This window comes from Dipodomys merriami, unplaced genomic scaffold (genome assembly GCF_024711535.1).
Source record: "Dipodomys merriami isolate MVZ:Mamm:240054 unplaced genomic scaffold, mDipMer1.0.p SCAF_8, whole genome shotgun sequence".
Taxonomy (NCBI): Eukaryota; Metazoa; Chordata; class Mammalia; order Rodentia; family Heteromyidae; genus Dipodomys; species Dipodomys merriami.
In genome coordinates this window covers 13,523,125-13,535,222 of record NW_027206401.1, presented here as the reverse complement: position 1 = coordinate 13,535,222, position 12,098 = coordinate 13,523,125, and the positions used below count along the sequence as shown (strand labels likewise).

Genomic DNA, 12,098 nt, shown 5'->3' with positions numbered 1-12,098 from the left:
GCTTGCTAGGTAGGTATTCGACCATTTGAGCTATGACTCTTCCTTTGATATCAATTATTAATATTGATTTTTACTTCTCTACTTTTTTATTGTAATATTGGGGTTTGAACTCAAAGCTTTATACTTGCTAAGCAAGCTCTACAGCTTGAGCCATACCCACAGCCCTATTTTTCTCTGGTTATTTTTACATAGTATTCCTTCCTGTTCAGGTCCCTGTCTGAGCCACCATCAATAATTTCAGGCTTCCTATTGTTGCTGCAATGACAGGTGGGTGCTACCATATCCAGCTTTCCTCTGTTGAGATTGAGACTTGCAGAATATTCAGTCTGAACTGGTCTTGAAACATGATCCTCCCATTCACAGCCTTCTAAGTAGCTAGGATCGCAGGCATGAGCTTTGGGTACCTACCTTACTTTTTGATTTTGACTCTGCTGATTAAGCTTAAAATTTATTTAATTAAAACAAGCACTTTGGGGCAAGAGAATGAATATGATGAGAAAGTTAGTGGTAGAAAAGAAGGAAAAGTGATTTCTTCTGGATGAATGCCAGCATATTTTTGGTGAAGAAAACAGAACAATGGAGGGAAAAGTAGTGATTAAAGAAATGATTAAAAACAAAACTGAAGACAATTTTGCAGAGCCAAGAAGTCTTGACATTGAATAGGCTAATCTTGGAGAGAGAGAGAGAGAGAAGAGAGAGAGAGTGTGTGTGTTGTACTGGGACTTGGACTCAAAGCCTGTGCTATCCCTGAACTCTATTGCTCAAGGTTATAACGCTCAGCTTTTGGATTTTTGCTGGTTATTTGAAGATAATAGTCTTGTGGACTTTCCTGCCTGGGCTGGCTTTGAACCCAGAGTTCTAGATCTAAGCCTTTTGAGTAGCTAGGATTACAGGTGCGAAGCCACCAGCAAATGACATAATTTAATAGAATTAAAAAGGAACTTTGCAGTTACATTCATGATTGTCATTCATTGTCATGCTATTGTCATCTGTGAAAGAATTCAAAAAATATAACATCTGATATTTCTGCCTTCAAATGCTTATTTGAAATGAATGCTATAAAGCTAACATGTATAAAATAAAGAAGTATAACAATATCTAAAAGAACATAAAATATGAAACCAAATCATTACTGTATGGTAAGAGAAGAATGGAAAAGAAGAATCAGTAATGATCAGGAAAGGAGACCAAGCGATAGGAATAAAGGTGCTCAACAAATGGAAAAAGCACATTGGTAAACTATGTAAAGTGTGCCACATTTCTTTACTTAACTTTGAGAGTTTTCAGAAGATACTCAACAAAACATAGCTATTATGCCATTTATAGTAATATCCCTAAAATATATTTTTATGAAGTTAGAAATAAATAGGAAGAAAAAGAGAAAAAGGCATATCATACAGAAGAATAAATATATTTATGTGGAAAAAATACGATAAAAAGTTTTATTGAGCAGTGAAAGAATGTTAAAGCAATTAGTACTTTCTAGAAAAGAATAGTAAAAATTTAAAATGTTACTTCTCTATAGATTAATCTATAAATTGAATAGTATTCCAGTCAGAAACTTTAACAAGTTCTTCATGTTTCTAAAATTTATATGACATATAGAAAGGCCTAATCTAAATAAGATAACTTTGAAAAGAATGTAAGATTTTGGCACTTGTTTTATTGGATTTCAAAAAGTTTTATGAAGCTGCAGAAATTAGTGATAATAGTAATTGCTAAGGGAAGACAGACTATAGCACTGTATGTGATGTGCACATCTGTGAAGAAAGACACACCCTTGATAGATGACAAACCAGAGGGTGCAGCAGCTAAAAGACAACTCTTCTCTAAATAAGGACTGAGAGCTATAGCATAACTAAAACCGTTCATCACTTAACAACCTTATGGTAAAAGCCCCATAGAATAATGAAAATGAAAAATAGTGACAAGGAATGTGTAATTAGCATGTGCAGGGTGCAAACTGATAAAGGAAATGAATTTCAATACAACAAACTTAACCATAAAGTTAAGAGATACTACTCAACCAGGTGCTGAAGATAGGGACACAAGATTCAGAATAAATTATATAATCTTTGTTTCTTCATCTACAGTTTCTCATGTGTTAATTTGTGCATTTTATAAACGTGAAGGAATGATATGGAAACATATTCCAGTTCTTAGTAAGACTCAGAGCATATTCTTGGGAAAAGAGGAAACAAGAAAAGAAGACTTTCATTTAACATGGAAAGTTTATTTAAATGCACAAATGTGGTCCTATGTGTCTTTGTGTACATGGGCAAAAATGAGAAACATTTTTGATTAAAAAAAATGCCAATAGGCCATAAGGTATTGAGTACACCTATTCAATAAAATTCAGTAAAGCATGGATAATAGAAAAGTGGATAAAGGATAACTTTTCATGAAAAATGCAAATGAATTCTACTGGTGAGTACCATGTAGCTTCAGTTAATCCCATCATCTGTTGTCTAATACAGCTCGTGGAGTTTTCATTCCCCAAGGCCATTAACAAAAGAGTTTTCTGAAATGCAATATGAAAAAGGGACAATTTCTTCAGAAGTTATTTATTATTTCTATATTATACTCCTGTTTGATATTCAGTGTTTTCACTTGTTGATGTTTTGTTACTTTGATAGTAATTTATGTTACATTAGGATTTTTTGTTTTGTTGTTTGGGACTTTTTTGTTTCTTTGTTTTTATTGTGCCAGTACTAGAACTTGATGTCAGGGCCTCATGCTCTTGCTTGGCTTTTTCACTAAAGCCTGGGGCTCTGTCATGTAAGTCACACCTCTTCTAACTTTTTTCTGATTAGTTGGAGACAAGAGTCTCTCACATTTGTCTGCCCAGGCTGAATTCAAACCATGATTCTCAGATCTCAGCCTTCTGAGTAGCTTGGATTACAGGAGTGATCCAGAGGTACAAGGCCAACATTGTTTTGTTTCATGAGAAAGAGTAATGCTGTGGCTTTCCTATAACATCTAAAATTTTTAAACAATTAAAAATATTGATGTGTACATATCAAAGAATAGCTTGAAATTAATATAAATGTGAAACTATTATTTTATAAGTATAAAGCTTTTAAGGATCTCTAAAGTTTAGTTTGTAAAATATTTACTTTAATGCTTCTGAGTTATTGATAGAATGAAGATTGTTTTAAAGTTATTGTGACAGATTATCAGAAAAGATATATGGTGCTACACATAAAATGGAAATCATTTTAGCATATTTATAAGTTGTTTCAACTTGATGGTGTTGTCTTTAATATATTTTTATGCTCATTAATGCAGATGTAAATTTTTATTTGTAACAAGTCAATAAACTGTATGGTTAATTTAAGTGTATACCAAAGAATATATACTGTTCTTCTACTTCTTGAACAAGTTTATTGTCCATACAAATATTGTGATAAATTCTGGATCGACATAGATGTCATTGTCTAGGGAAGATGAAATGGCAAACAGCCATTGACAAACAATAGAAAGTATGATATGAATATAATGAAATTGTCTGTGTGAAATTTTAATGATTAAATATCAAAGGATGCATCACTGAAAGTGTTTAAAAGCCTGTAAGACCTGACTGAAACACTGACAAACAACAGTGAAAGTTTATCTATCATGTTCTAAAGTATAAAATCTCAAAGCTTTGTCACATATTTAGGGTACAGTGTATAGTGCAGAAAGAGTGTACAGAAAAAAGCTTTCTGTACAATCACAAGAAAAATTCTCAACCTTTTTCAGCTTTAAATCATTAAGTAAATACTTTAACAAGATTCATCTCAAGGTGACAGTTAATAGTCACTAAAAACCATAATTTAATTACATCATGAATTAAATGCACTTTTTTGCTCTGTTAATGTTCAGATACAGGAACAGAAACCAGTGTAGGCGTAATTAGCATAAAGGTATTTAATACAAAGACCTGGATGTTTACAAAATGTTTGGGAAAATGCTAAACTTATACCCCATGTCTGGAATCTAGGAAGTATGAAATGCTGCTTTACTACCTCTTATCACCTGAGAGGCCCAGGAGCAACCTGAGAATAAATAACTCTGTATGTCTCCACTGTTGCCATGCATTTCTTTTACTACTTACACCTTGATGAACATCCTTGTCAGTAAAAACAAAAAGGAGCAGAAGGACAGTGTTGATTGCATTTAACAAATCTCTAGCACATCCAATTAGTGTGAATCTAATCTCATTCTCAATCTTAGTTACCCCAGCATCTAGGAAGTAGGAGTCTTAGCTTTTAATAATCAACAGTTGAAGCCAGGCATTGGTGGCTCACACCTGTAATCCTAGCTACTCAGGAGGCTGAGATCTGAAGATCACGGTTCAAAGCCAGCCCCGGCAGGAAAGTCTGTGAAACTCTTATCTTGAATAAACCACCAGAAAACCAGAAGTAGTGCTGTAGCTCAAATGGTAGAGTGTTAGCCTTGAGCTGAAGAGCTGAGGGACAGTGCTTAGAACATAAATACGGTAATAGATTTCCTGTTGAACTAATCTGATCATAATTTGTATAATCCTGTAGAAGGTATATGTAATTATATAAAACATTCAAAATATAAATGTATAAAACTGCTGGGAAGGTGGCTCAGTGGTAGAGGGCTTGCCTTGCATGCATGAGGCCCTGGCTTTGATTCCTCAGCACCACATAAGCATAAAGAAGACAGCCAGAAGTGGCGTGGCTCAAGTGGTAGCACGCTAGCCTTGAGCTGAAGAGCTGAGGGACAGTACCCAGGACCAGAGTGCAGGCCCCACAACCGGACCCTCCCCCCCCCCCCAAATGTATAAAACTTAAGTAATTATCTGTTTAGAAGAATGAGAGCATAAGTTACATATGTGTTTACTTCATGGTATTTTCATCTTGAAAATTCTGTATAATTACTTGTGTGTTAATGGGAAAAGCAAATCACATTATTATTGTTGTGTGTTATTTGTGTGCTTTCACCAAGGGTAATCTGAGTAATAGCTATGGCTTAAAGTTATATTTGTGATGTGCCCATGTTTACACAGTAGGTGACATATCCAGATTTGAAATGTCTTCTAACTTCAGAACTCATCCTCTTTCGATCCTACCACACTGTTTATTGTGAGGCTGTCAATTTGACTTTTAAGTTCAATTAGCATAATTAAATGTTAAATCACATTGGATATATAAATCTGATGGTTCTATATGATTTTTGACTTTCCTGAATTACTTGTATTCTGATTACCCCTCCGATGCTGTGATTAAAATTTACAAGGCATTTTTCTAATTTCCTTTTGGGATGTCCTTTTTCTCACAGGGTTACCTTTTGCCATCTGCCTTTCCAGAGTAAGTGGCTCTATGTGGGCACTGAACGAGGTAATATTCACATCGTCAATGTGGAGTCCTTCACACTCTCGGGTTACGTCATTATGTGGAATAAAGCCATTGAACTGTGAGTGTGAGCAAATTATCATTTATGAAAGTAACAGTCTTTATCTGGTGATAACATTATGTAACAGTCTACTGGTAAATCAGATGGAATTAATATGTATCAGACATTCTTAATATTAAACTCATAGTTGTTGGTCTTTTGTAATCATTGTTCTATTATGGTATTTTATAAATTTACATGCTTTCTATTCATATATACAGATAAGTAGGCACCATTATATATGCCAAACAAAACTTAAGTTTCTTCTTGTTAGATAAAGAAATGCTCAGTTTTTTTTCTATTTCTTTATCTCCCAATTATCTTTCTTTTAAATGTTGGATATGATCCACAATGGGTCTCCACTAGTGTTTAGAAAACACTGAGCTAAAACTACCCTTTAAATTTTTGGTTTGTTTGTTTAGTTTTATTGAGATAGGGTGCATTGCTGTAAATCTCAAGCTACACTCAAAGTTATAAACCTGTGTCAGTTTGTTGAGTGCTGGTATTATAGATATGTACTGTTATACACTACACTCTTTGGTGTGTTTTAATAATTAACAAATTATGTGTATGTAAATATATATTTGCTAAAATTAAAATGTTACAGAATTAATTTTAAAACTAATTTTATTTAATTTTGATACAATGTTATTTTTTAAACCATATTAACAAAAAATGAAATCCTAAGGATCTATAGTGCTAACTTTTCACTCTTTCTTAAAATGTTTTGATACCTTACCTCTTTCTGCAAGGGTTTTTTTTTTTGTTTGTTTGTTTCTTTTGATTTTGTGTTTTTGTTTTGTTCTACTTTGCTGTTGTTTGGTGCCAGTACTAAGGCTTGAATTGGGGGATTGGACACTGACACTTGGGGCTTGGACACTGACACTTAGCTCTTTTGCTCAAAACGAGGAGTACTTCAGCTCTCCTTCCAGTTTTTTGGTGGTTAATACGAGATAAATGTCTCAAAGACTTTCTTGCCTGGGCTGGCTTCAAACTGTGATCCTTAGATCTCAGCTTCCTGAATATCTAGGATTACAAGGATGAGCCAGTAGCTCTCAGCTCTGGAAGTTTTTGTTCTGTTCTTGAAGCATAAAAATGAAAGTTTAGAGATATTGGCAAGGATCTTTTTAAATATTAACTTTTATTTTTAAACAAATAGTTTTCTGTTTTATTCCAGTTTTCACATCTTTTGACAGAATAATTTTGTGAACTCTCTAATGTGTGTATTGGTATAGCTGTAGTAGTATTTTCCTTCTTGTGGTGGGGATTTTATTACCATATCTATCAGTCCCTAGGTAATGTAGGTTTTCAGTTTGCTTCTGAGTTGACCACAACATCTAGTGGGTCAGGCTGTTGTAAATGTCTATAGTTTTACCAATGATTCTAGTGAAGTGAGATTTTAGCCTGCACAGACTATGAACAGTAGTATGTGTATTTGCTACTATATGGATATTATTTCAGCAATGTTCTTATCTGTGACTCTTTTTCCCTGCAAAGGTATAAGTGACATTCCTAATTTTTAAGATAGTGAATTAAGAATTATGAACTGTATAGTTGGGTGAGATATCCCAATTGAAGGCTAGTAAAGTAAGATGCTGATATCTTAAATGCTGAATTATTTAAAGATATTAATTTTAAGAATTTTACAGTGAAAATAGATTTGCTGTGCTGATTACACTTAAGAATCTTTCCTACAGCCGGGCGCTGGTGGCTCACGCCTGTAATCCTAGCTACTCAGGAGGCTGAGATCTGAGGATCGCGGTTCAAAGCCAGCCCGGGCAGGAGAGACTGTGAGACTCCTATCTCCAATAAACCACCAGAAAACTGGAAGTGGCGCTGTAGCTCAAGTGGTAGAGCGCTAGCCTTGAGCTGAAGAGCTGAGGGACAGCGCCCAGGCCCAGAGTTCAAGCCCCACGACCGACAAAAAAAAAAAAAAAAGAAAAAAGAATCTTTCCTACATAAAAAATAGATTTTTTTCCAATTACTATGTTGATGTATATTAAGAACTATGTCTGCAAATGACTATTTACTGAAATAGTTTCTTCTGTTACAAATTATTTTTACTGTAGTGAATGTGTACCTGTATTGAAAATTTAAAGAAAGAAAATCTTAATGATTTCTTTTTCAGGTCATCTAAATCCCACCCAGGACCTGTTGTTCATATAAGTGATAATCCAATGGATGAAGGGAAGGTAGAAATTTTTTTCTAAGTAAATATTTGTTACTTAAATGCATAATAATTTCATTTTTAATGTTCAAACAATCCTAGGACTACACCTGAGACAAAAAGCTGAAATTTCTAATAAAGTTGGCATATCAACCATATATACTTGTTGACTTGTTATTCCTTATAAAGAACAAGTGAAGAGATTAGAATGATTTGTAATTGGAGGGACAAAATATGCTAGAAGCATAAGTAAACTTTAATAAATACAGCGATAAGTTATTAGTCAGGATTTAGCTTATTCAGACTATTTCCTCTAATTTTATTTATGTAAGCAATGTTTAATAATGTTATCATATGTGAGAGTTACCACTGTATTTCATCTTTCTTGAGTTTTCTTTATAAGTAATCCTAGTTAATAAAGTGAAAGTTTTGTTTGTTTTAGTGGTGCTGGGGTTTAAGCAGGCATTCTCCCACTTGAGCCCATTTCAGTCCTTTTACATTCAGTTTGTTTCTCAGATAAGGGTCTCATGCTAACTTTGCCTCAGCTCATCTCAGACTCACAGGTATCCTTTATCTCCACTTCTGAGGTAGTTGGGAATACAGGTGTGTGCCATCATGCCTGATCCTAAAGATTTTTTCAAATATATATCAGTTTTTTGTAGGGTAAAACCTATCTAGCTATTGTTAGCTTAAGCTTAGTAGTACGTTTAAAATCATGAATTGTATTTTTTGTGAATCTTTCATGTGGTAATTCAAGCTGTCTTTCAGGGAGTTCTCCTAATGATATATTTCTTACCTGTGCAATATTATGATGTTAATCAAAATAAGTACGCGAAAGCTTATTGTTGGCAGAAATCAGTGAAGCAATACTTCATTTTGTAAAGGGATTTATCTTGTAAAGGGATTTATCTGAAGTTTTCATTTCAATTAGTGGGAGAGGTCAACCTTATAAATTATTTAATACTTTGTTGGCACTTGGAAAAGAATAGGATCACTGGGCTGTTTGCAATTAACTTATAACCATGAAGCTATGTGACTTGAAAGCAACTTTATATAAAGCATATATACATTCACCTGAATTCCCATTGCATTTTCTTTCATAGAAGATTTTTTTTTTTAAGTTAGACATTTTGAGAGGAAGGCATGGTGAGAGCATGAAAACATCCCTCCCACTTGGGATTGCTTACCAAGACATTTCTATACATCTGCCAGCGACTATCCTTTCTCTGGTCAGCCTCCTAATGACCACCATAGTTCAAGTGCTGGTTCCAACCAGCAGATTTCTGAGCAACGGATGAAGAAATGCCTCTGCAGTTATATCTCATATTTAATAGTTTTATTATTAAAATTAATAATCAACACCACCATGGGTTAATCAGTAGACATGATTAAACCCCGAAGATGTCTCACCAACCTCTATTTTTGTAGCCTCAGATTGTCCCTGGGCTTCCTTAAGGGAGTTCTGGGCACTTACCAAGAGGTAGATAACAAGAAATCAGGAAGTACTGAAGTAGGCAGTTTCAGTGACAGAGCTAGGATGCCAAGAATCACAGAAATAAGTAAACATAGAGACTTTTCCTGTCTTCTGACCTGACGACTGCAGAAGGCCAAACACTCAAACACACAATCAGGGTTTTCCACTGGTATCCAAACACTAATCAGATCTTCTTTGGCATGATTCACAGTCAGATCTCTTCCATCACAGTCCCCATAGGGCTGTAGGGCTCCTACATCCAGACACTTCTAGATTTCAATCTTAATCTTTAATCACTTGTCATTTCAATCTTAAAAGTTGCCTTCATGAGAACTTTCCTATTGGTCTTCACCATTTCACAGCTTAAATGAAATTTTCTTAGGATGAAGCTGTGTGTCCTTATCTTTGAGAACTTCTTTAACCAAGTGGTATGCTGACGCAAATAGTTGTTTCTCAGTTTGAACTATTATTTTTTGCTTCTATGCATTTGCAGTTCTTTCTCACCAGGGTCTCTCAGCACATGTACTACTCCAGATTAAAAAGTTCTGTATGTCTTTCCTCACATTCCTGACAGAAAGTATTTTCTCTCACTTTTTCATTGATTAGTACTTTAGTCATGCAAGTTTCATCTTGCATTTTTTTATTTATTGCCTTTTTGAGAAATGTGTACATATCTGTTTCTCTGAACTTGACTCTTAGCACAGAGATAGCTTTTATGCAAGTCTGTATGTTCCATAGTATCCAATGTACTAATAAAATAGTATTATTCAGCATATACTTGATTTATGTAATGAATAAATTATTTATAACTGTCATCCTCATTTTTTAACCTAGCTTTATATACTCAGTTCTATGAGTTATTCTCATTGAAACATTTTTGAAATATTATGATGTTAAATATATTTTCTAGTCATCAATTTCTTATAGAAAAGTATTTCCAAAGATCTCTGACATTTTTCACTGTAACTTTGGTGGATGGTTTGACACTTTTCTCATATGTACAGCATTTACTTAGGGAAAAAGTATGAATATGATACAAGGTAAGAGAACATGTCCTTCAAAGCTAACCTCATGTGTGCCTATCCCTACATGAAGCAAATATCCTAGCTAAGAAAGATTGGACATTAGTAGAAAATGGCTTAAAATAGTAATAATTACCATTTAGTGAATTTATGCATCAAGCCCTGTGCTATTGTAGTAATACAAGTCTCTTTTTAAGATTATTACACGTAGTTTTACACAGAGAACAATTGGTTTCCCCTAACGCCTTGTTCAGTAGTTTTCAATAGGTTCTCTATGCCATTTTCATACATATACACAATGTTTTTGATATTATTTACCTTCCAACATTCTATTTCTTCTTTCTTCCTTTTGTTTCCATAAACACTTCCACAGTTATATTCATTTTGTGTGTGTGTGTGTGTGTGTGTGTGTGTGTGTGTCTGTCTGTCTGTCTGTCTGTCTGTGTGTTTATTCCACAACTAAATGAAAACATTGAGATAATTAGTTTGGCATACCTTGCTCAACATGATATTCATTTTCATCTGCTTTACTGTAAATGACATAATTTCATTTTTCTTTACAGTTTTATACTCCATGTTATATAGGTATTTTCCTTGTCTGTTTAAATTTTTCAACAGATTTTTAATTAGAACTCCCAATTTTACCAATGACAAATTAGATATTCTGTCTTTCACATGTTGGATATGTACTATGCACACTGACTTCTTTCATTTTACCATTGTGATATTTTTTCTCTAATACAAATTGATTATTGATACTGTAGACAGCTGTATCCATATACAGTACCCACTGATGCTGCTTTTTAAAAAAAAAAAAAAAAAACCTCAAGTGCTGAGGATTAAATTTAGGACCTTCTGCATGTTACACAGGGGTTCTACCACTGAATTCTTTAGCTCTTGCTTTTTTGAGACAGGGTCTCACTCCGTAGCCTTGGCTGGTGCCCAAGTCAAGGTTTTCTTGCCTTAGGCTCCCAATATTTAAGCCTTCAAAATAGTACTATTTTAGTTTTTAAATATCAATTATATTTTGAGTCCCTGAATATCAAAGGCATGTAAGTATGCAATGAAATGCTACCATTTTTCATCTATAAAATTAGTTATAATTTTATGCTTAAAGCATAGGAATAAGAGTTAGAGTTATTGTTATCAAGTACACATTTTGTATAATAGTTATATTATTCCTAGGTAATGTGCACTTTTCTTTTATTACAGCTTTTGATTGGCTTTGAATCTGGAACAGTAGTCTTATGGGACCTCAAGTCAAAGAAAGCAGACTACAGATATACATATGATGAGGTAAGAGCTAATAAAAGATCTTGTCATTTCTCTAATTCAAAGTACATTCTCTTTTTCTTTCTTTTTTTTTTTTTGGGGGGGGGGGTCTGGTCGTGGAGCCTGAACTCTGGGCCTGGGCGCTGTCCCTCAGCTCTTCAGCTCAAGGCTAGCTAGAGCTCTACCCCTGGAGCCACAGCGCCATTTCCAGCTTTTTTCTTTGTGCTTATGTGGTGCTGAGGAATCGAACCCAGGGCCTCATGCATGCAAGGCAAGCGCTCTACCACTGAGCCACGTTCCCAGCCCTCAAAGTACATTCTCTAAGAACTTAATTTTCAATTTCAGTTTAGGTTTAGTTGAGTTTAGGGTTGCTTTTAACTTAGTTACATAGGTTTTGTAATTGCACTAAAGTATTTTCAGTGTTTTTGCTCCCATTAATATAGTCATAGTCCTCTCTGATCCCTCACATTTGTTCATCTAATTTCCTTATAAGTGTTAGGTTTCCAGACTCTGTTTTTCCTGAGAGATTCTGTGCATTTGAAAACAGATAACAGATTCGTAAATATATTTTCTCTTTTATAGAACTGAGAGTATTCTGTAGATATTTATAGTTGCTTACTTTAAGAGCTAAATAAAATCTCTGATCAGTAAATCTTAATCTGAAGCCTTTTCCTTACTCCTTGCTTCCCTGCCTTGCCTTACTCCTTTTTGGTTACATATTTATTGAAGACAGGGTCTCTTAGATGCTGAATATTTCTGT

At 34.3% G+C, this 12,098-nt stretch overlaps 1 protein-coding gene across 8 annotated transcripts in view; it reads left to right on the top strand.

The window, feature by feature from the left end:
• Positions 1-12,098, top strand: part of Stxbp5 (syntaxin binding protein 5) — a 108,091-nt gene that overhangs the window by 26,624 nt on the left and 69,369 nt on the right. For all 8 annotated transcript variants that reach the window (XM_070010491.1, XM_070010493.1, XM_070010490.1 and 5 more), the window contains exons 5-7: positions 5,290-5,424; positions 7,532-7,595; positions 11,279-11,362. In XM_070010491.1, coding sequence (XP_069866592.1) covers positions 5,290-5,424; positions 7,532-7,595; positions 11,279-11,362 — 283 coding nt within the window. The remainder of the gene's footprint in view (positions 1-5,289; positions 5,425-7,531; positions 7,596-11,278; positions 11,363-12,098) is intronic.